Raw genomic sequence first — 25,704 nt, forward strand, 5'->3', positions numbered from 1 at the left:
AAAGGAGACAACCCCACAAGGTCTACGTAAGACATTGAAGAAGTTGAAGTTAGGGAAGTATTATAAAGATATTTCCTACATCTTGTCAGAGATTACCGGTAAACCAATTCCAACCATCACAGATATGCAAAAAGCAGAGTGGATGTTCTGCCGTATAAGTAAGACTATACCCTACTACCCAGATGTGATCCATGAGATATTCCAAACAATAGACCCAAACCACCTAATATTACCATGGATTCCCAGACGTGAAGCGAAAGTCAAAGCCTGAGTTATTCCAAAGAATGTTTATTGTGCAAGTTTTCTTTGGAGATCTGCTTTTGCCTCCTCGAAGATCTTCTTGCGTGTTTCCTCGGAGAGATCTTTGATGATGGTTTTTTTATGTCGTACGTCAGACTTCGGTTGACTGTACTTTCTCTCTTCAGCAAGGATTAAGGAAAACTCCACGTCGTCTATCTTACGGTCTCGAAGAGCCTGAGATACGAGGTCCACGATGGTGTTAGTTTTTGCCTTAGACAAAGCAATCGTCGTGTCATGCTTGGAGATCTTTCCCGACAGTTTTTTCATGATACCCGTAGCAACAGCTGAAATAATACCACAAACCGCCCCAACGCCGGCTAAAGGGACCCCAACAATTACCCCCGGTCCAGTAAGTGAAGTAGCTACACCGCTACCAGTTAAAGCAACAGACATAGAGCCGGTGGTTATTGCTAGCTTGTGGAGTATGCTACGCGCACGCACATACTTCTTTCTAACTTCTTCATAATGCTTTGTTTGCCCTTCCAAGTAAGCCAGGATTAAATTTGCTTTATTAAGCCTGAAGTTTTCGGCATTCATTTCGTTAGGTTCCTTAGGAAGTTCAGGATAAAGTGGAGGTGCTGATGGTATAACATCCATTATATATAGTATGTACGACGCTTTTGGGAATGACATTGAGAAGCAGCCACATCATGACAACCGGGATTAATGGAATTGGAGAGCATTTAGGAAGATGTTTCCGAATGCAGACCCTAGTAAGTTTGAGCGAAGATCTGATGGGATCTACTTTAACGGCTCCAGAATATACAACAATGAGGATTTGAAACCTACGCTGGTCAATCAGATAGACAATCAGCTGAAGAATCCTGGTTATGTTGAACATAAGCCTAAACCCGTGCATGTTGAACCTAAACCCAGTTGGTCAAAGGAATTATTACTTGGTACCAGTACTTATCCGATACCCGCGGTTCCATTTGATGTACGCCCAAGCTTGGGGCTAACACTGAATATGCAGATCTCTAACAACCATTCCTTTCCGTTAAAAGTGCGAGATATCTTAAAAAACGTACCCATTGTTCATACCACCGCTAAGGAATCTCACGAATGGTTGAGAGGACCTAACATGCGGTACTGGCCGCAGCAACTGAACTTTGCGGTTTGGTGTGCCACTAGCGGCTGTGGAATAAGTGCGAACTTGATGAAGAATTCAATATTTATGTTTCATTTTCACTTTACGGTTAGGAGAATACTGCATGAAATGGGTGTTACTGCATTGCCAGGAGATGCTGCGTTTTATTCTAGAGATAACAAATACGATGTTCCAGCCTATGACAGACTTTGTAAGGAGTTCGGCGTTGTGGGAAAAGACTTTAGATGCACCGCCGGTGCTAACAATGGTCTGGGACATATTTGGGCTTACTGGGGGATTGGCGGACACGAGCTAAGTGATAAGGAAGTTCATGCATTGCGGCTACAGTGGAACACGGGTTATCATAAGGAAACTCACGACAGTAGCACCTTCTTCGAACCAAATGCTAAGACCACTAAGGAAGTCAGAGACGGACCTCTGTTCAAAGACGAGGGCGGGAAGTATGCAGGGGCCAATCCATTGATTATTAAGATTACCAACGAAGAGCAAACGAAGCAATATTTTAATTTCATACCCCCAGAAGGTAAAGGACTAACTAGAGCCGGCCTTGCTCGTTTGAACCGCAGCATAGAAGCTTACGTGTATTCTATCCTTGGAGCTCAGGTAAACACCCGATCAAGTATAATTGGGAATACTGGTGCAGCAGAAGAAACGCGAGCTGAAGCCTTGATCTTATTCGAAAGTTCAATTTTGGAGGGTGACATTAGCAAGGGTGTACAGCGTTACCAACTAGCTATACAAAATTCTAAGGCAAGTTTGGACTATGCAGTAGCCCCGGGTTGTTGGTTAATGCCTAGTAATTTATCCATGAATACTGGCTCCGTAGTAGGATACAACAACAAACTTCAACGAGCAACCGAAGACATGAAGTTTGGTGTGAATGACGTGAACTCTGACATGACCAAGGGTATTCCTCACTTCGTAGAGAAGCCAAAGAAGGTACACGCAGAAAGACCAATTCCAAAGCCCACAAAGAAGGTCCATGTTATGCCTACGATACCCGAGGAATATAACCATAACTTACTAAAGGCCGGCTTAACAGCTGCAAGCATTGGTCTGAGTTATTATATATGGCGATGAACAACCCCTATATAGCTGGAGTAGATTGCGTTTATACGACTTATACAGGCGAGAAAAAATACACCCAAGCAGCTTGGGTTGATGTCACGGGGATGTCCGTGGATCTGAACTACTCAGGAAAGAAGCTAATCTTATGCAGTCTTTCTTTGGGAGCCGTTAGTAATGCGAACGTAGGATTTCGTTTCTGCGACGACAATGGAGTATTACAGCCCATGCGCGCGAAAACGAACAACAGAGAGCCTACGCATTTCTCAGTAGAGCCGCCAACGAATAGCGCTGAGAATCTTGCCGTTTGGACTTTTCACCTAGTTGCCGACTGCCATGGGAAAGTAAAGCTGCAAATGCGCGTAGATGACTCCGGGAGCGTTTGCATAAATAGCATAGAAAATCAAAGGAATACTATTTATAACCACATGACCATTAGCACTTTGACGGTAATAAGCCTCTAGAAGGTAACTTTATTGCCTGGGATATATGAATCGCTATACCCATGGCTTAGATGAAGAAGGATATGACAACGGCGCTTGGCATGACGTTGGAATGTGGGTTGAAGTTGGGGGCACTGCATTGGTCATTTGCACTATTAGCATTAACGCAAACGCGCATGCAAATGTGGGGTTTAGACTTATCGATGAAAATAATAAGCCCCTACTTCCTTATCGAACTTCAACGAACACTAGGAAAGTTACCCATTTTTCGATGGAGCCCTACACTGGGTCCACTGAAGACCTAACGCCAGTGACTTTTCATATGCTAGCCAATTGTAAATATGCTAAGTTGCAAGTCACTTCTGATGACGGTAAGTTTGGGATAAATCGCGTAGGTCGCAGGCCTGCTAATGCAGTCTGGAGTCATAAACCCATTTCTACCATGAGTGTGTTGCCGCTAGTTCCGAATTACCAGGGTGGTGCTAATACTGTCTTTCATTATCCTCAAAGCAGGACACCGCCCGATGAGAAGGACAAGATCAACCCTTCACCTTCTTCAGGAGTACCACTCCAATAGCTACTACCAAGATCCAAATGTTATTCCCCACGAACTTTAATAGTTCTCCGCCGGCCCTAAGTGCCAATGAAACGACAGAACCCAGCAGCCCAGGAAGACCGGCTGCCATTTTTTTTCCTAAGTTCGTCAAACCAGAACCCAGTTTTTTTACACCTGCGCCTGTAGCCTTAAGCGTGCTAAGGATTACTCCTACTACGGTGCTAATAGCAACCGCGAATGCAAGGGGAACGCCATACTTGAAAAGGGTCCTTTTTACCTTTTCCTTGGTGGTAAGCCCCAACTCCTTTTCCAGGTTGTCTTTTTGTGCCTGTAATTCCGCAAGGCGCACCTCGAGGGTTTCTGATTCCCTTTGGGCTACCTCCCTTTCCTCTTCGGGACGAGTCTGGTCATTAATTATTTCCTGTTGCCGCTCTATTTGCCCCTCCAAGTCTTCAATGGCCTGATCTCTTTGCCGGATTTGCTCTTCCTTGGTGTTAATTTCGGCAACCAACTGCCACCGTTCCTCCAAAGAGCCGGTTATGGTGATATGCAAGTTTTTAGCTTCTTCCTTGCTCATGTCCAGGTCTTGCAGGGCAAGATCAAAGGCCTTTTGGGCTTGGTCTCTATCACGCAGGGCATTGTCTCTTTGTTCTCTCATCTGTACTATTAGCTGATTTTTGTCATCAAGTTCTCTCTTTTGAGCATCGGCGGGCAGTTGGTTCTGTCTCACGTAATCTGCTTCCCTTTCTTCCAACGTTTCTTGTAGCCCCTCAGCGCGTTTTTCTAACGCGACCCTTTCGTTTAAGGTTTCTAACCTTTCTAACGCACTCCGGGAAGCCTCTTTAAAGCCCCTTAATCTTGCTACGTTGACCTTGACTGAGCCATTATCATCAAAGAGAAGTTGTGGCTTGGTCCAACGATCGAGCCCGGCATGCCTCATGTCTCTGACGCTTATAAGAACTTTGTTTCCGCGTTCTGTGAGCCTTATGTCGTCGGCCTCGAAACGGGGATAACGCATCCTCAGTTCTTGCGTTGCCCACTCTACGGTTTCCCCCTGTTCACTTATATTTTGAAGCTCCAAGTACTCAGGGACGGGACTGCCGCGGTTCTTTGATTGCCACATGCGATTCAAGAAGGTCTTGAAGCTTTTCCACCTACTGCCGTACTTGTTTTCTAGGGCCATGTCGTAGATTAGGGGGTCGGTTTCCGCGCCTTGGGTCCATGCGTCGTATTCTTCGTCATTAATGTCGACTTGGCCTTCTTCCGTGGTGGGGTCAAAGTCTTCAACTTCCATTATATATGATAAGCTCAAAGTTAAACCCCAACGTATTACCTAAGCAGGTTGGCGGACTAAAGGCAGAACGCACCTTTCATAGGGTTACCTTTACCCCCAGCAGCGCAAAGCCTGGAGAAACCTTGTACGTAGGCGTACCCCGCCTAACGGATAACCTAGTATTGGTTCCTAGCACCTTGGCTTTAAGGTTCGACTTAGCGGTGCAGTCTGACCCCACAGACGAAAGGATCATCGTAAATAACGTGGGCCGCAACTTTGTCTCTAAGATGAGGGTCAAGTTTGCCGGGGAATCCTTGCTGGACTTAAACAGGTACGATTTGTACGCCACGTACAAAGATTTGTGGTTGACGGCCTTCGACCGTGCTCAAAGGATAGAACAAGGAATTGGTAGTGTTATTCTGCGTAAGGTGCGTACGCCTACGAAAACGCAACCTACGGACTCCAGCGGAGAAACGGCAGTAGCTAAGGCAACGGAAATAAAGACCGCCTATGGTACCAAGTATGTCATTCCCCTGGACTTTGAAGTAATTACGAGTCATGGTGTGTACTACCCCAGACAATTAAGTGAACTACAGTTTGAAGTAACTTTAGCAGAGGTCAACAACATCATCGGTGGGCTAAGTGCCGCACCTAGCACAACAACCCCATACTCCATCACCAACCTAGAGCTGCAATACGAAACATTATACAGTGAAGAGCTGGCTCGTAGCGCCGGTATGGAATACAGCTCAGGTAAGGCATTCCTATACGACCATGTAGTGATGTACAAGACGTTTAGCTTCCAAAATAACGGCCCCGAGGTCATCAATGAAAGCATTAACATACCCCGACGCAGCCTTACAGGGTTAATGGTGCTGTTCGCAAAAACGTATACCGCGGGTGGTAGAGACTCCGAGGCGTTCTTTAACCCCAACATTACCAACGTTGGCGTTAGCATCAACGGAGTACCTAACAAGGTCTACTCCCAGGGAATAAAGCCCGCAGACGTGTACAGGGAGGCAATGCGTAAGTTTGGTGACCAGCTGGTGAGTCCTGAGGAGTTTTTCATGGATAAGTACGCCTTATGGATTGACATGCGTACCACCAACGATGAAACCATACACGGTCAGGGTATGCGACTGGTAAATACGCAGGATGGGATTACCCTTCAGATCAACCGTACCAAAGGAACCGGTACCGACTTCAAAGTTAATGCGTACATCTTCGTCGTGTCTGATGCGCAACTAAGCGTAGAAATGAGTCAATTGAAGAGCGTTGCATATTGATTCATTCGCTGTGCTCATTCATCCTTAAGAAGAAAAAAAGTTAAAATATTTCTCAGATATACCATGTTACGCAACTTCTGCAAAGAAAACACCAAACTGCAATGCATAGTGCAAGGCGAAACTTTATACTTTAAAGCGAAGGAGGTGGCTTTGACGTTGGAATACGCAGACCCTAAGGATGCTATTAAGGTGCACGTTCGCGATAAGTATAAGATAAAACTTAGTGAACTTAGAAGGGAGGCGATTCACCTCCCTTCCAACTTACACCCAGATTCCCTGTACGTAACCGAATCTGGGTTGTATCAATTGATATTTAACTCTAAGATGCCAAAGGCAGAGGGGTTCCAAGATTGGGTCTTTGAAGAGGTCTTACCAGCATTAAGGAAGACTGGTAAGTACGCAATAGAGCGGCGTTTTGACAGTCCTAACAAGCTGGTATTCAAGATCGAAAATGAATTCGACCTGCATAAGAAAGTAGTGGACTACATCCGCAAGTTTTACCCTCAAATGCTCGCTGCCCCTGGTCTAGGTGAACTACATGATTCGGCCGGCAAACGTATAAAGTGTTGGCAGAAAGGATATCAACGCGGTCAGCCCGACTTTTTAATCCTTAATGCCCACGTGCGATACCGTGGTTTCTGCATCGAGCTGAAGACACCTAAAGGCAACGGGGTATTATCTGAGGATCAACGTCACCTGTTGGACAGCTATAAGCAAAATGGGTACAAAGTGATGATAAGCAATGATTACGACGACATCTGCAGAGCCATCACGGAGTATGCACGAGGAATGCGTTTACCATGTAGGTGGTGCTGCAAGCGCTTTAAAAACACGGACACTTTAAAAAAACACCTTAAAATATTTCATAGAATATATGGAGTTTAATGCTGTAAGACAAATACACTGGAGAGACTTAAAGGAGGGTGTTACGTATGAAATAAAAAATTATGTAGCCTTTGAAGATATTGACAGGCTACGGTTGTTATTGGTGCATGAAGGTGTCACGTACAGCCTGTGGGCGCCAGATCGCGTTCGTTACGTCATCGAAGGGCAGGAGCTTACGCATCTGAGGTCGTATGGGAAGAAGGATGACCGTTGGGCGTTTGACGTCGCAAAGTGCGTCCTTCCTTCGCCTCTATGTAGTTAGGCGCGTCTAAAGCGTCGTTTAAGTGGTCGACAATGAGGGTCGGCGACTCTTTTTTAACGATGCAGTCTGCAGGGGGTTCACATGTAATATAGTCCATATATTAATATTAGATTGGGTATTTCATAAAGTCCACGACGGACTCCTTTGCCCACGTTGCCATCGTTATCAGCGCGCCAAACCGTTCTGCGCGCTTTAGACCGCACATTTCCTCATACAGCTCCTTTACACGTCCATTCAGCCGGTCTATTTCCTCCCTTTGTATCTCTACCGTCCTTTCCAGATCTGACTTCCTTTTGGCGACGTTGACCATCTCTTTGACTGCTTCCATGGGCTCCATTATATACAATGGATCCGAACCATATTCCTTGTAACGCTCTGATAGTAGGACCCACCGGCTGCGGAAAGACCCAATTCGTAGTAGAGCAGCTATTAGGACCCTTTAGATACCGATTTGACTACATAGTGCTGCTTTGCCCCACCTACGTGAACAACCGCACCTGGACGGGCATAGGAGTAAAAGATGACGACTTCTTCGTAGATATATTAGACCCCAATGAGTTATCCAGCCACCTTAAGTTTTGGCATAAGCAATTCTCGTCTCGTAAGACTCGACGAGTGAGTACGCAAACCTTGCTAATATTGGACGACATCGCCTGTGGGGACGACGTAAAAAGACGCACGTTGGAGCTCGTTAAACTCGCTTTCAGCGGTAGACATGATGATATCAGCGTTTGGTTGCTCTCGCAGCAGCTTACCAGTGTCTCTAAGCCTTTTAGGGAAAACAGGTTCACTTGTCGTATTTTATACTCCGAGTAAGTCTGACCTAGAAACCATCTTAAGTGACTATGGCGGTGAGATAAGCAAGGAAAAGCTGTATGAATAAATGCGGCATTTAAAAACACACCAACATTCCAAGATGATCTTCTCTTTGAGGTTTCCGTATGACGTTAACATATATGGAGATTGAGCAGCTGATAGATGAAGCCCTCACACAGTTAGACGAAAGTAACCTTAAGGAACAACTTAACATCCTTGTGTCATCTGGGAAGTGTAAGGAAATGATAGGCAAGGAACTTACCCATGAGCAAGTTAATAAGTTGTCGGAGGAGGAAGTTAAGAAGTTCCATAAGAGGTACGAGGCCGCCCTTGCAAGTAAGACCACGGATGCCGTAGCAGACTCCGCTATCCGACTTGCCACCAAACTCCTCGGACTTGCGCTGCCCATAGACGACGTGGAGCAACTACAGAAGGACATAAGAGATGACTATGTCATATCCCAAGAACTTAAAATAACCTGTGGGTGGTTGTCGTTGAAGTGTGGTAAGTTAATGGCAGTCGCCTCTGCGGCACTTCACGTAGCTCAGCATGTCGACTTGAATGAGGTACTGGTGTCCAGGAAGGACTTTAAGAAGGATAAAGACGTCGAAAAGGTATTCAAGGCAGCACTTGCCGAGGTACCTGATCAAGTACCTAGTTAAGTCATCCACGGGAGTTACTCAGGTCACCATAAGTACCTAGTTAAGTCATCCTTAAATACTTAGTCAAGTCCTTCAAGTCCTTAGTATAAATGAGTGAATCGAAGGCGGAGGAAACCCCTCAAGTAGAGGAGCAGAAGATTACCAAGGCTAAATCTCCAGGTAGAGTCGCTGCCGGAAAGAAGCTCGCAGAGATGAACAGGAAGAATAAAGCTAAAAAAGAGGAAAAGGTGGAAGAAGAGGAATCCTTCATTAATCCAGGATACGTCATTGGCGTGTTAGGAGTCATCATAGCAGCAGGTAGCCTTTACTTGCAATGGAAGGCTGTAAAACTAAAAGTAGAATTAGAGGCTGTTTATGTACCTAAGAGAAGTAAAATACCTGTAATGGAATAACCTTCTAACATTGTAATATAATGTCGTCCGCAATATTGAAAACTGGTGAAGAGGCTGCTATCATTACGGGTATCGTTGCTGGTATTGGTTGGGTAGGTAAGAAGGTGCTCAAGGAAGAATTTACCGAAGACCCAAGTAAGAGCTTCGCTGGCTTTACTAAGATGACCGCTGCCGTTGGCGGGGCTATCATGGTAAAGGACTATTTACAGAAGGAAAAGTACCTGCCTAACATATAAATGGTTAGTGTGGTTGCGGGTGGAGTTATCGCAGCTTTAGCATTCACTGGAGCTAATTATGGTGGCCAGTATTTGGATAGATTAGTTAGAGGCGATCATAGTGGCGCTGCTGAAAGGAAGAGACACGACTTGGCGCTGGAAAAGTATCAGCGGGATGTAGCGGCTTGGAATGAAAAAAGACAAGCTTACAGGGATTGGTTGGATAAGAATTACCAAGACAAAATGCAGGCGGATAAGAACTTCGAAAACACAGACTACGCCTTTAAACTTTATGCACAGGCGCACCCCGACTTTAGAATGAGAAAGCCTCAGTTTAAGAATTACTACCAGCCTTCTAAAAAACAAAAAGACAATGAGCTGGTATTTGTAGGAGTTGCAGGGCTGGCCGAAGGCGTAGCTTTGGCGTATTTAGTCTAATATATGATCGTCTTTTTGGAAAGCGACAAGAATAACTTTACCACTTACTTGAATCCCCCCATTAAAGCACATAAGGTTCGGCTGGTTAGTTGCTCTTTGTACAATTCTTGGTATAACCTAATTGGGGGCATGGTCAACGTACTTAATGGGCCCGGCAGTTATCAACTGGTAACGCTACCAGATGGACATTACATACCAATCACCCTTGCTAAGGAGCTTGCCAAGCGCGGTTATACTCTTACCACAGGATTACCACACGAAATGACCCTCAAACATAATATGCCAAACTATTCAGTAACTTTTGGAAAGTTTGACCCATTGGGGTCCTTATTACGTGCCTCGGGTAAGACGATTACCAACACGGCCATACCTGTAAATTGGAAAGTCGCATCCTCTTATGAAGTCTATTGCGACTTGGTTCATAGCTACAGCAATGGAAAAAACTCTTCTCTTATGTCCAAGTTTCTGCCCAAAGGCAATCCATTTGATCTGGTAGAATACACTCCCATTTCTTTGAGCTATGACTTGCCTTGCGAATTGGTAGAAAGCATAAACATCACCATTAAAGTGGACGGAGAGGCGGTGGACTTCAACGGACGCAAGATCAATCTTGTTTTGGAATTCATATAATGCCCCGCGTAGAGAACAAACTCAAGAGGATTTACTATGGGCCTGAAGGCTATTGGAGAGGAGCGTCAGCTATCAAGAAACTTGCAGCCGCGGCCAGGGTATCAGAAGAAACAGCTAAGAACTGGTTAAGAAAACAAACCCTCCGGCGGGTTTATCTTCCCGTGCCCAAGTACATTCCCAGGCCCAGCTTCACCGTAAATGCCCCTAACGAGGTTCATCAGGCAGATTTGCTCTTCTTGCCGCACGACAAGGTAAGAAGAAAGACCTATAGATACGCCTTGACCGTAGTTGATATCGCAAGCAGATACAAGGACGACGAACCCATAACCAGCAAGGATTCTGGGGAAGTCGCAGAAGCCCTAGGTAGGATTTATAAGCGCGTTTTGAAATGGCCCAAGCTACTGCAAGTGGATGCGGGGACAGAGTTCATGGGTGTGGTTACCAAGACCCTGAAAGACCACAGCACCAAGATTAGGAGAGCCGAAGCAGATTACCACAGGGGTCAGAGCATCGTCGAAAGATTCAATAAGACCCTGGCCGAGCGTCTCTTTGGGTACCAGTATTGGAAAGAGCTGGAAGATCCCTCCGAACGCAACAGGGAATGGACCCAGAGGCTCCCCCAGGTCATCGTGGCTTTGAACAACGAGGCGGCCAGGGCTACGGGAATAAAACCCAAGGATGCCATAAAAAAGAAACACGTGGAACACAAGTCCTACGTCAGAAGTTCAAGGGCGGTCTTCCCCCAGGAAAAGAAAATAGGTAATGTCACGGTTCGATATCTCTATGAGCCGGGTGAATTAGAAGGAGGATCCAAAAGAGCTACGGATCCTAATTGGTCTTTGGAAACTTACCAGATCCAAAGTGCGATAGCTAAGAAGGGTCAGCCCATCTTGTATTATCTTCATGATGGTCCCACGCGTGGGTTCGTCAAAGAAGAACTGCTTATCGTGTGATGTCCGAATGCTATTGTATGGATACCATCATCACACATCCACCTCTTACCGTCAAATGCGGACAGTGACACCTTCTCCTGGGTGATGCTATGTATCTGATGGCCGTAGCTGCGTAAGGAGTTCATCTCGTGGCGCTTCTCCTTACGCGTACGCAGGACCTTCAAGTAGGACTCGTACGTGATGTCCTTCTTAACCACGTATTTTTTTACGCCTTTAGCTTTCTTTTCTACACCGTCTAATTTTAGCACGCTGTACATCTTTGGTTTCAGCCCCACGTACTCTACTATTGGTTTTCCTTTCATCTCATTCTTCATTTTACCGATTACTTTCTTATTCTTCGCAGAGTAAAGAAAGTGGTCCTTTAGGTATTCACTGGTGTCGTACTCGTCAATGTCGGGTAGGCAATCCTTGTAAATGTCTTCCGTCTGCACCTCTAGTATCAAGGAATCGGTGTCGGTGTATAAAAGGCAGCACTTATCACCGTATTTCGGTTTTAGCTTGTCGTAGTAAAACTCATACATTAGCAGCTTTGATAGGTCTAACACTGTGAACCCCGTGTATACGGGTTTATTCAGGAATAGGTTCGCCTTCTTCATATGAATCACGTAGAAGTTTAACATCTCTACGTATCTAACGAATCCAGGCTGGGAGACGTATGCTTCTGCGTCCTCTCTGTTGCTGGCTATCTTTATGCCTACCCTTTTGCGGATGTTCTCCATGGTCTTACCAAATACACTGTTATTCATCAATTTAAAGAGATTCTTCTCAAAGTCATTCTTTGCCTGCGTTCGCTTTTGTGTGTTAAAGTCAATGTAAGGGCGCATCCACGGCTCCTGTGTGAACTTTAACACGCGATGTATTTTGGTTACCCGCATGCCGTGCTTAACGTAGAACTGCAGGTTGCGGTAATGCACCACGTACTTCTTCTTATTCATCAGATTCATAGTTAGCTTTTTATACGGTTTGTATCCGGGGCACATTTGCTTTTGTAGTGGGCTTAGCTGCGTAAATGGTATCTCTATTGCTTCTGGGGCAAGGGGAAACTCATCGTGTGCGTTGTGTAGGTGCTCTGGGTACTCCAAATCCACTTCTAAGACGTAACCTTTGTCGTCTTCTTTGCCTACCTGCATGTAGAAGTCTATCGGTTTCACTGGGTCCCATTCGAAATCTCTTACGGGTAAGTACTGCGACATTGCCCAACCGTAGAGGTTGTTAGCGTCTAAGTAGAATATGTATGTGGTTGGCTTCTCTGGATCGTACTCTACTGTGGGATTGTTTGCTTTTGGGTATCGTCTGCTGGGCCCGCAAACACCACCACGAATACCGTCTTCCATAAACCGGTATATATCGTATTCCGTTAGTAAATCCAGTTGCGCGTTTGTCTTCTTTAACAGCGCACTCCAACTAAGCCCGGGAGCTGTATAGAAGTTCGCTGGATCCAGCCCGTAGTATTCCATTGCCATTTTTCTGAAGCTTTGGAAAACGTCTGCTAGTAGAACAACGTCTGAACGTAAGTAGATGTCGTGGTAGTCCCCCATCGTTTGGCAATCATGCTTCTGCCACACATCTAACGCATGCTGGTACTCCTCGTCCTTTATACCAGACTCTGTTAAGGTGTTGCAGAATCTCTCTTTAGGTGGTAAGGACTCTTCAAAGCGCTCCCAGGAATCCATGTACTCGTATGGGTAAACTCCTTTCCTTTCTGCGCCGTATTGACTGGAAATGGGGAACTCCGTTTTGTATTTCACGAGGCTTGCTAAGGAGTCCGCCATGAATTGCTGTGAGTCTAGGAACTTTAGCTTACCCACAGTTACGGACATGTATCGCTCTTTGTTATTAGGTATACACTTTACGTCGGAACCGTCTGTTCCTTGTAGGAGCAGGTGGGAGTCATACCCGCGAAGGTTGTGAAAGAACACGGGAATCTCCATGTCTGGGTCTATGTGAGTTCTGCATCTGCAGTGGGCTGCTCCTACGTATTCACCCGTCGATTGATCGCAATCCAGTACCTTATCCATGTAGAAGTCTTCTACAAACGCTTTGTGACAATGGATGCAGTGTGTTGATGGCTTCCCTGCTTTCTCACCTTTCTTGTGGTATGTACCACACTTAAAGTGTGCTTCTCCAAGATATTTACCATCCTCATCCCAAGCTTTCTTGGCTTGTCTACCGTATTGTAGGAGTCTCTGCTTGCATACGTGACATTTCTTTGTCTTAGCGTATGCTTCCTGACATTCTTTGGTGAATGCTACCTTTTTTGGTTTCCTTAATTGTCTCCTTATCTTCTCTTCCTCTTCCCTCAGCGCGTCTAGGAATTCGTTGGCTGCATTCTTACCCCTGTAAATGACTGGTCCATCCGTCTGACCATCGGATCGCACTACAATGTACCCGTAAGAGCAAATCTCATGTAATCCTAATCTTTTCGTTGCACCATTTTTTTGATCTTCCTTGGTTATAATTGCTTCAAAGTCTGCGTAATGACGTACGGTACTTTGGTTTGCTTCTTGTGGTCTGAGTACTCTAACTCCTTTTGGGTGGGTAGCTGTATGCGCTGTGCTACATCCTCGACTCCACGGCAAATCTCATCGTGGTTCTTTAAGGTCTTTAAGGATGTAAATGACAGTAAACAACAATCGCAGAAGTACTTCTTACCTTTATGCTTAGTATGTCTGTAGAAGAGTCTGCTAAGATGTTTAATCCATGAGTAGTGCCCACCGTGGTAAAAGAGGTGCACGCGCTCTTTTTTGGACTTTGACAACACTAATGGTACTATCGTCTGGTCTCTGACCCCGTAAACATTGATTGCTAGATCATTCTCTTCTTCAAATATTGGAATATCTATCAACTGCATTGGAAACTCCACACCATCCCACTCCAAATCGTCGCTTGGGTAATTGCTTGTTCGACATGGATTGTTATCTACTGGGTACAACGCGGACCTTATTGCCCACATAAAGCATCGGTTGTCTTCGTTTTTCACGTTGACAATTGCCTTCTTCCTTTCTACCCACGTTGGCAGCGGTACGTAACTTCCTCCTCGTATTGGTACGTACCTTGCCATGCTAATTTCCATTCCTTCTACCTCCTCTACTGTCCAACCTGATCCTTCTTTCGTGTAGTTAGACAGCGACTCCATAATTGCTTCTAAGGCTTCACTAAGTGATCTATTTAAGTTCGTGGACTCTAATATGACCAGTGACTTTGATCGCAACATTGCTGTTGTTGTTACCTCATCTTTTGATAGACTTACTTCTACCATTATACTCGCTTTCAGGGCTCCTAATTCTTCTATACCTTTTCGGAGCGTCCTTTTAACCTTCCTTTCTGACTGTCGCCAAAACTGTCTGACGTCAATCTCACCGTTGCCGGGTATTGACACCGTTTCGAAATTGGTTTGGGATTCCATATATAATAGGAAATATCTTATACCTAATACCAAGCACTTTTTAGATCGTCGTAGTTATATATGCAATCCTGACAATGCCAATACAATTTAACCTTTGTATCGAACTTCTTACCACACTTACAATCATAACTACTCATACATTTCGTCTTCATTTTCAAATGCTTCTTCAAATCTGCTTCTTTCTTAAAAGTTCTCTTACAATCTTCGCACTCCATATATAGACTAACATATTTAAACCTGTTTCAGTGGGATGCGGGTAATTCCGGACTAAATCAAGGAGGGTACTTTAGACGGGTAATCCTCCAGTGGTCGTTGTTTTGGAACCCCCATTCCCTATACTACTCTCCACATAAAGACGAGATAAGCTTCGAAACCACATTTGTATCTTATTGTACCAGTGCTTCTCGTTCTCTCGTTACCACAGGAATACCATAACATAATTAAAGTATGTATTTACAGGGCTTTTACAGGCCCTCTTTATTGCATTTACAGGGTTTTTACAGGCCCCCTTTATTGCATTTACAGGGTTTTTACAGGCCCCCTTTATTGCATTTACAGGGTTTTTACAGGCCCCCTTTATTATATTTACAGGGGTTTTACATGTTTCTATCGAACTAAATTTACAGCAGGTTTCCAGACATTTTACAATGTGCAAAATAAATAGGAAAAATCAAAAATACATTTACAGGGTTGCGAATCTTTGAAAAATTTAATTTCCAGCATAATTACAGGATCCTCTAATTTACATACAATGTAAATACCATGTAAATCAATTTACATAGTTTGTAAATTATTTTTTACATAAAATTTACATGAAGGCTATACTTGTTGATTTGTAGTAATTTCTATTTTTATAATAGATTTACCTATTTTACCTATTTAGTACGGTTACTATTTAGTGCCTAATTTGGGTAAGAAGACCAAATAAGACATATCCAAGTGTTTTTATTGGGGAGGGGGGGGGGGTGGAATAATCTTTGGCATTCATGATACAAGATAATATGATTGTTGTATCGTAAAAAAGTAATGAATTTTTTTTTTTTTTTTACAGTTGCTAAAAATAGTACCAGACAATTATTTCTTTGTTTATTACTGGCGCCTTGTAGTTAATGGTATACTGCCGACTGGAAGTCGAAAGGGAAAATCTACAATTTGTCTATGTGTTTTATTTAGCGGGAGGCGCTTGCTAGCTGGAGATTTCCACCGCTTTTATCTGACAAATATAATTAGTTCACCCATAAAAATAACACTTACATAACGATATGTGACATTCTTTTTTGTCTAAGAAGAAAACTAACAAGAGCTTGAGACAACTGAATTATGCTATAATCCGTTGCGAAGCAGAATTCGCCAAGTGTTGGATTGTTCATCCACTAACAGGAAACGTGAGCTGGGTTTAGACTGTCGTGAGGCAGGTTAGTTTTAACCCTACTGATGAAGTGTTGTTGCAATAGTAATTCTGCTCAGTACGGGTGGAACCTAGCAGAATCAGACAATTGGCATTTGCACTTGGCTGAAAAACTGTCATCTGTTGGATTGTGACTGAACGCCTCTAAGTCAAAATCCGTGCTAGAACGCAACGATAATTAGCTCCAGACGATTTTAGGCGAACAACGGATAGGGACTACGCTTGCGCGACCACATGCGTCCCAACGTGACAAGGCGGACAATACCCGCCAAGGCACTAAAATAAATCAAAGTTTAAAATGTCTAGAGTAGTTTTGTTGTTACGATCTTCTGAGGTTAAGATTTTGTTTTTCTCCCAACACAACATACTCCTCCTTGAGAACACTTGGCATTTCTGGGCCTACCTTCGTCCTCTAGGCGTCGTGAACCAGGCCCGGATCTCGCGTTCTCTTGGACGATAACTTCCTTACCTTTTTATCAATACGTCAATTCCCAACATACGCTCATGTCATTCAGGGTTAGGGCTGAAAGGGGGCAATACTATAAGCGTGCTGAAAATGAAAGCAAATGATCGGAATTCGGATGTTGCACACTGATAGCACTATTTTACACAAGACATTGGAGTCATTGGCCAATGTTTTACAGCATTCCCCTTTTTAACCCTAACCCTAACCAGGAATAAAGACTTTTTTGTATTACTTTATTCATTTAGATTTAGATAGATTTAGATCGATTTTCGTTGAAAATTTTATCGCAGCCCATGGGCTGAATTACGTAATTATGTACAAACAATAAAAAAAATACAATAATAATAATAATAATAATAATAATAATAATAATATAGTAGCAATATAAAATTGTAGCAATAATAATTCTAAAAATTTAGGGATAAAAGCTAATAAATATAAGTAAAAAAGTTATCAAATTCGTCATTATCGTCATCATTACAGTTATCATTATAGAAAGAAAAACGACATCGCTTATCACCACCGCAAGTACAGCAGTGGCGCAGCTCAACGGCTTCGAGCTGAAAGCATGTAAAGATGCCTTTAGCAGTCGTTTTCATCATCGTCATGTAACATTTGTTATCACCGCCATCGCCATCTCCACAACAGATCATGACCATATCATGACCATCACCATCATTATCGTCATCATCACCACCATCATTATCATCTCCATTATCCCCATCGTCATCATCATCACCACTACTACCACCACCACCACCTTCATCATCATCACCATCATCATCATACGGACGTACATAATATTTTCTCACAAATCCCCGCACGGTCAAGTGAATAGCCTGCGTCAAATGCAACAGGAGCAAAGTTTCGCAAAATTTCGATAATAGTTTTAAAAATTAACATATTTATTTATTTTAGGACTATTACACCATATTTTCTCTCTGTCACAAAACAAATCCCACAGTCACGTGATAAGCCTGCGTTAACAGCCGTTTCTTGCACTTCCTTCCGTATCCAAAACGGCTGCATTAGCAGGCAAAAAAGCTAACGAAAAGGATTCTAGTGATTTAGGCATGAATAAGAACTCAGTTTTTGCAATTTGAAAAACGCGGCCGACATTCAGACAACCACTTTCTACAAGACTTTCTAAAAAAACTTAGACTTCGGCTGTGTTTACACGATACCAGACGAACATTTAACCTTCACTAAAGGTTGCACGTTAAGGGGTTCCGTTCACACGGGACTAAGCTATCGGAACAAAGACCGTACACCTAGCCGTGCAAATTTGGATCCGTATTTTTCATATTACAATTAAGAGCGTATGTCTGTAAGCGTCGAGAATCTTAAATCAGTTTCAAAAAATCGAAATTCTTTTTATTGACCAAAACAACCCTTTGGGTAAGTTGTTTTAGGAAATAATATCAAAACGTCCCAGCGCGCTTTTATTTTTGAGAAAATTGCAAAAGTTTGAAAAATCGATTAATATGGGTAATTTTCCTAACTAATATGCAAAAGTCAATGGCCATCTTTAAAGAGCTCTCAATAGATCAAAAAGAATCCAAATGAATTAATATTTCCCAGGTAGTTAGATCAACTCTATATCTTTAAGAATGGTTCAAGAATTTGTAATAAATTGCTTTTTAAATACGAGAAATCGGCCTTCTAAAACATGTTGTGTTTTTATGATCGAGCGGCAGTCAAATTATAGGTGAAATTCAGCCTCCAATATCGCTGCTGGTACCTAATAAATCGAAAGAACACTTGCACAGCACGAAAGTACACATATTCTAGTTTACTTGTGCCAAGTTTTACCTCCGACTATTAAAATGCCACCGCGTGAAGGAATTTCAACTTGTAGCGTTCAAACACGCTATACGGCTAATCAATTAGACGGGTTGTTTATCAATATAACACTAAATCGACTCAATATTTCTCTTTTTTTAAATTTTTGTATTAAGATGGTTTGCCAAGAGTGTAAATAGCATAACTAGAGAGTAAATACTCTTCAATCAAGTGGTCCTCTGTGTTAATCCACGATCATCGAGCGCAGCTTGAGCTTAAAACCATGTCACACAATCTGGGGTCAGGACAAATGCACCCCGTCGTCGGTGGCTTTAGCTAGATTTCTTCTCCAATGCAAAAGATTTATCTCCTACTCTGAGATACCAAATGCTCTATGAATTTAGCCGGTTTTTAAACTATTGAAACGGTTTTTGATGAATTATTACCATGACTGTCTTGAGACTTGCATGTAAACATTTAACGTCCTAGCGAGCTGTCAATGGCACTCTAAATAAACACATGAATTCTACCAAATCCCCGGGGGGGGGGGGGGGTACTTTGCCAGAATTTGGGTAGGGGTGTTCCGCTGGGATTCTGAAAGGGGTACCCTGTTTATGACAAAAAAACTCAAATTTGTAGACCCTGTTTATGACAAAAGATATAATTTATTGCAATGAGTTCCTGTTTCAATTATTATGTCATCTCGCGTATCGTTTTTTTACGGCCATAATAACCAGTTTCGGTTAATACGAAAGTAGAAACCCTGAATATGACAGGAAGCTCAGGGAGAACTTGGAACTTGAATGAAATTGCATACCCTGCTTATGACAAGAAGATCGAAAAACCATACCCGGATCATTATCGTAACTTACCAGTTACATGTAACTTTGTAACTTTGTAACTTTGTAACTTTGTAACTTTGTAACTTTGTAACTTTGTAACTTTGTAACTTTGTAACTTTGTAACTTTGTAACTTTGTAACTTTGTAACTTTGTAACTTTGTAACTTTGTAACTTTGTAACTTTGTAACTTTGTAACTTTGTAACTTTGTAACTTTGTAACTTTGTAACTTTGTAACTTTGTAACTTTGTAACTTTGTAACTTTGTAACTTTGTAACTTTGTAACTTTGTAACTTTGTAACTTTGTAACTTTGTAACTTTGTAACTTTGTAACTTTGTAACTTTGTAACTTTGTAACTTTGTAACTTTGTAACTTTGTAACTTTGTAACTTTGTAACTTTGTAACTTTGTAACTTTGTAACTTTGTAACTTTGTAACTTTGTAACTTTGTAACTTTGTAACTTTGTAACTTTGTAACTTTGTAACTTTGTAACTTTGTAACTTTGTAACTTTGTAACTTTGTAACTTTGTAACTTTGTAACTTTGTAACTTTGTAACTTTGTAACTTTGAGCTTATAAAATCAGTAAAAATACGGTTCTAAATTTTAACAAATTCCTATGAATTATATGCCAAAATGTTCAGGAAAGCCCGGGGTTTTCCGTGAAATCCACTTCTGTTTTTTTTTTACAGGTTCTGTTTTATATCAAGTAGAGACGATTTTCTAAATCTAAACCATATGATACATTCCGTGAATAGTTGAATTAACTGAATCCACTTCTGTTTTTTACCTAGATAGTCATTATTTTGAGAAAAGATCCAAAAACCGTGTTTTTGAGACATAATTTGTATTTGGGCTCACATGAGGGGGTGTGAGCTTGAAATCGTAGCTGACCAAATGTTAACAGATTTTTTCTGATGGAAGCCTATGACTGTGATAATTTCCTTGTTAGCGTTTGAGAATACACTACTAGTAGTTTGGAACGAAAAAAATATTGTATTGCTAAGAAGATGCGCAACCTTTTGGACTCGAAGATTGAATCCTGCAAGTTTTCATCATTTCCAGAAGAGGACATTATACTATAAAGTAGTCATACGCCTTCGATGCATCGCGATGGTACTCAATAGTTTGACATGTTCCTGGAAATCCTCAATCAGTAGATGTTTCCGGCGAAAGTCGTTTTAGCCAATCACAACCAGTTGCCGTATAATCAAAGAGACCCCAATTATTACATTTGTCAATCAGATTGTACTGCCTGTAATTTAACCACATTAAATCTCAACTAACCCCGCCGAGGGAGAGAGAGCCTCGAGGGTTGTTCTTCGAGATCTTTTTTTACGCAAAGACCCTATGTTTGGTATCTCTGTCATTTTTTATTTAAAATACCGAAATGATTCTCAAAACGTTCCGTCTTTTTTTTTTCTTTTTTTTTTCCTGTTACGTTCAGCGACTCCATAGATATGGTGGGCTCAAATAAGTACGTTTTTAGAAATGAAACATTGAACAGCTTGTATTTCTTGATTACATCAATTTTCGCCTTGTACTGTAAACTGCTCCTTTTATCATAATTTAACACGAATAGCTACAATTTGCTTGTCTTTGTATAAAGCCTACATGGTGTTCAATAACACAAGGATCAATAAAATTCAGACATTTAATAAAACTTCAGAATATTTTCATTCAGTTTTCGCGCAGGATGTGGATAACCTCTAGTGCTCAGGGTCAGTCTACTTCGATTTGTTATTTGATTCATTACAAGGCGTTCTCCTATTCTCCTGGTTACTCATCTCGGATTACGCTTGCAAAATAGTCAATCTTCATAGCCTTTTTCGTAATGATACGTTGTTTTACCAAAACAATAGTCAATCATGACGTATGACCCTCCTGACTCTTGTTTTGAGTTGTATAAAGCTTATGTGACAAAAAAGCGCTAATTACATTCGAAACGCGGATCGAATGTAAAAGATGGTTGATGGCTGAAGCTGTCAATAAACCCCCCCACACACACACATGTGACCTTCGCCACCGAACTAGAGAAGAAATATTAAGAAAATTCTGTGAAATAGACTGGTGTATGGAGGTGGTGGGTTCCGGCATATACCCCCCCACCCAACACACAAAATTTGAAATGACTTGTGTATGGAGGTGGTGGGTACCGGCATATACCCCCCCCCCCCCCCCACCCCCATCCATGAAAAGGTAGGTGGTGGCGGGCAATACCCCACCCCCCTAAATCGGGTCCCTACTGCGGACAATTGTTTTGACCTCTTCTCTATTTGATTGCATAAGTCTCTTACAATACAGTATTTTAGATACTATCTCAAACTACATGTTCTGTCCAAGATATAAACGTTTTCCAAAATTCTTTTTTAAGAAACAAATTGCAGTTTTATTTGTTGGTTTATTTTCAGCTTTTGCCGAAGAAACAACACTAACAACGGCTCCTTCAAAGCACCAAGACTGCACACAGAAATGAAGGATATGGAACCATCTTTTATTTTTCTTCATCAGTGCATTATTTGCAAATGATACAGACAGACATATTTTACCATCACTTTATATAAACCACTTGTAAAGGTATTAATCTCATGCAGTGGCGACATTTTATTAGCGATAAAACCGCTTCACAACCGTTGAAATGGTGCCAATGCCGCCTACGGACTAAAACATCTTTTAACAACTGCATAAAACTAATCATTTGTAATTTGAGTTTGAGTTCTTATCGTAGTAGTAGTCCTTTAATAACTGGTGATTATGATAAACATCCCATTGAAATTGAAATCCGTTTTTGTCAAGCTCTTTTTTTATTTATTCCAAGCCATATATCTCTGATCAGTTGGGACACCTTCCTTTAAATCACGGAGATCTTATAGCACGCTGCGGGGTTCTTGGTAGTTTGAAGTCTGCGGAATCTCGTGACGGGCAACGTCCTTTATGACATGGTGGCCGTTGAGGGTCCTGCTCTTCATAGTTCTGTACGATTGATCTCAGGTTTTTTGTCATTTCAGTCGACTTAGAATTTTCCTCTCTTTTGTCGACGCATCTTTTGGTGAAACACCTTTTTCTGGGATGGAACAACTGTGTGGAAACAGCTACTATTGGCAATGACGTATCCAAGTTACTTTGACTTGTTTCTTCAGTTTTCCTTAAGACACCTGGATTCTGGCTTCGTCGTTCATAATCAGGTAAGGCAGGCTTACCTTTAACGTCCCTTGCTTGGTAGACACACAAAACGACTATAAACAGTACAAAAACCAAACAGCTCTTCATCATATTCTGCTTTCGATTGTCTTTACTTCAAAAGTTGAAGATCTGATTGCGCTTCAAATAAACAGCGAGAAAAAAATAAAAAATAAATTAGTTAATAATAATAATAATGATAATAATAATAATAATAATAATAATAACAATAATAATAATTTAAAATTTCAATAACGCTTTACAGTTTTTTAAATAAGAACATTCAACTTTGTTTTTAAAATTTTTTAAATCGTTGTAATATCATAAACATATGACTATGATTCAATTAAATACATAGAAAAACACTTTGCAATATAACAAAAATTAACACTTTAATATCATTTAAAATCAGTTAAATCTTAATTTATTCAGATAAAGCCCTTGAATTCTAGTCGTAGTGAGCGGGAAATATTTTTTTCATACTACAATTAAGGAGAAGGTTCCGTGTAAACGGCATGTGATAAAAATCCGTCCGGCCAACCGTGTAAACGCCCCTTTTTAGTTTAATTTTGACACGGTTGGCCGGACGAATTTTTATCACATGCCGTTTACACGGAACCTTCTCCTTAATTGTAATATGAAAAATACGGATCCAAATTTGCACGGCTAGGTGTACGGTCTTTGTTCCGATAGCTTTGTCCCGTGTGAACGGAACCCTTTAACGTGCAACCTTTAGTGAAGGTTAAATGTTCGTCTGGTATCGTGTAAACACAGCCGAAGTCTAAGTTTTTTTAGAAAGTCTCGTAGAAAGTGGTTGTCTGAATGTCGGCCGCGTTTTTCAAATTGCAAAAACTGAGTTCTTATTCATGCCTAAATCACTAGAATCCTTTTCGTTAGCTTTTTTGCAAGCTAATACACGACTTTCATAACTGGCTGCTGCTAATTTGCATAAACATTAAAAATCAATGTTTTTGGAGTGAAAACCCTTTTAAATCATTGATCTTGTTGATTTAGATAAGGCGTGTGAGTTTCTACTTAAATTATTAAATTCTTTACAAGATGTGAGCATTTGAAGTTTTGAAAATGCACCAAAACAAGGCCACCAAGGCTTCCAGTGCTAAATACATACAAAACTCTATTTTCGTTCTTTCATAACTTCTTTGGTATGCAGTCAAATTCTACAAATTTTTCTGGAAATAGTTTTCGTGAAGTATTTTCTCAGATAGCATTAATAGTTTCTGGTAAAAAGGCTTCATGTTCTCTATCTGAAAAAACTGAGTTATGAAAGTCGTCTGTTGTTTTGACATTATAGGGTTAGGGTCTTTCGTACAATGTATGATAAAATACGAGGACCGAAGTAACGCTAAAATTTAAATGCTGACGATAATGACCTTGAACTACCACCTATTAGATTAGATAAAAGTTAGAGCCTTTAAGCTTGTGGGGATAAAGATTCTTCAGTTAAAACAACTGATCATTCCTCAACGTTAAGATGAACCAATTGACACTAAAATATAGATACAACCATAGTTAATGGAGTGGAATGGTTTGGAAACTCCATAGAACAAAGCTATTGTTTTGCGTTTGATGTTGAACCGTACCATCACGTGATACTGAGGGTTCACAATGAACCAAAGCAAGTATGGCTGAAAATACTCATTTCCTTATTATTTTCTTGTATGAACATTTTGAAAGTGAAAACTTTCATTCGATGACCACAAACTATACGGATAAATATTTCCGCGCAGATACAGCTAAATTACTAGATGATAAATAAGAAAGCATTGAAAAGGGCAATTTCATTTTCAATAAACAATTAATATTAATCATATAGGATTAATTAACAAATAATACATATTTTAGAACGATTTTTAAGGGTAAAAAACTTTCATATTCCCTAATACTGTGAACAAATGGAGAAACTTTTCCTTCACTGTGCACTGTCAACGTCACATAACAATGGATAAACACGAACAAAAACATAGAACAATAGGTTTCTTAACCATTCCTCTCCATTACTATGATACGACCTATGCTCTCTTGATACGACTTCAATTATCACTCGTTATTTTCAAAATCTTTACACTATCCAATCTCACCAGGCAAAGCAAAAGTAGAAGAGCTTTCAAGTACATTTCGTCAAAATTGGTCTGCTTTAGACTACACTTTTGCAATATAGCGGTTGGAAAAACCTCGAACAATAAAAAGAAGCTAAACACAGATCGTTAGTAGTTCAGTTTGCTATATTGAAGCTCATGAAAGGAAGATCAAATAAACAGAAGCTATGCCGAATAGTTGACTAAAGAAATTTCCAAAAAGGACTGAATTATGTCTTTGTAAGGCCGAGCCTTGAAGGCAGTTTTGACTCTAGTTCGTCGACTGGAAAAAATGTTTCTAGATGTGAAAAGTCAGTGCTTTCAATCCAAAGTATAGTATATCATAATATAACATTAAAATAATAATAATAATAATAATAATAATAATAATAATAATAATAATAATAATAATAACCAAGAAAAGTGTAGAAGTGAGAAGGGAAGTAAAGTGCATGAGAAGGAAAGGAAAACTGAGGAAAACGGAATGAAAGGAAAATGAGCCGAAAAAATATGTGAAAACAATGAAGGGAAAGAGAGAATAATAGGCCTTTTCCGAGTTCGATAAACAGGATGCATTGTGGTCTAGATTCGGTACAAGCAACACCATATAAGGTATGATGTTTGTACTGAAGCTAGACCACAATGCACCATTTTCGCTAACTCAGAAATGGTCTATGGGAAAGGGAGGGAGGAAGGAAGGAAGGAAGAAAGAAGCCAAAATTACCTTTCCTTGTACGGTAGTAGTTCACTTGTAGTAGCTGTTCTTGCTAGGAAAATTGATAAAATGATGCTCAAAAGCAACGCTATAAATAGCTGACTTTTCAAACAAGATCTTTTTTCCACGCCGTATATTGTTCGTCGGTGTGCAAACTACAAAGACTATTAAGCGGTGTTTACTGAATGAGAAAAAGAACACTCGTAATATAGGTTCCATATCTGCTCTCTTAACACCTTGCGGTGAAAAGAAACAACTCGAATTCTTTCTCGATCTATTCACGATTTATTTCCAAGCTACACGTCCATACAAGCAAAATTTTACGGCGGCATTGGCCGAGTAAAACACGATTCCATTTTTTCCCTGCCGGCTCATTTTAGAAAGAAAAGGGATGTTATAACAACGGCATTTTCACACCACTCACAAAAACTCGTTTATGTTGAGTGCTTTTGAAAGTTTTTTAGACATCTTCCTTATATCGTAAGGAATTGAATGCGAAAGTCTAACATCTAGTCTTGAGAATGATGT

The 25,704-nt window shown here is 41.2% G+C and overlaps 1 protein-coding gene and 1 long non-coding RNA gene across 2 annotated transcripts; both read right to left on the reverse strand.

The window, feature by feature from the left end:
• Window positions 1-11,232: 11,232 nt before the first annotated feature.
• On the reverse strand, window positions 11,233-14,237 carry LOC148911112 (uncharacterized). Its single transcript, XM_089029891.1, has 5 exons — window positions 13,937-14,237; window positions 12,885-13,661; window positions 12,409-12,701; window positions 11,759-11,874; window positions 11,233-11,392 (listed from the first exon to the last, which is right to left on the reverse strand). The coding sequence occupies exons 1-5, from the start codon at window positions 14,235-14,237 to the stop codon at window positions 11,233-11,235; spliced, it is 1,647 nt and encodes a 548-aa protein (XP_088886017.1).
• Window positions 14,238-21,658: 7,421 nt separating this feature from the next.
• On the reverse strand, window positions 21,659-25,247 carry LOC148911113 (uncharacterized). Its single transcript, XR_016119642.1, has 2 exons — window positions 25,186-25,247; window positions 21,659-22,506 (listed from the first exon to the last, which is right to left on the reverse strand). It is a non-coding gene; the product is annotated as an uncharacterized LOC148911113 (long non-coding RNA).
• Between the last annotated feature and the right edge of the window lie 457 nt (window positions 25,248-25,704).

Source organism: Actinia tenebrosa, unplaced genomic scaffold, assembly GCF_029948245.1.
Source record: "Actinia tenebrosa isolate PJP-AT-01 unplaced genomic scaffold, QUT_ActTen_1.0 PGA_scaffold14__42_contigs__length_11649687, whole genome shotgun sequence".
Taxonomy (NCBI): Eukaryota; Metazoa; Cnidaria; class Anthozoa; order Actiniaria; family Actiniidae; genus Actinia; species Actinia tenebrosa.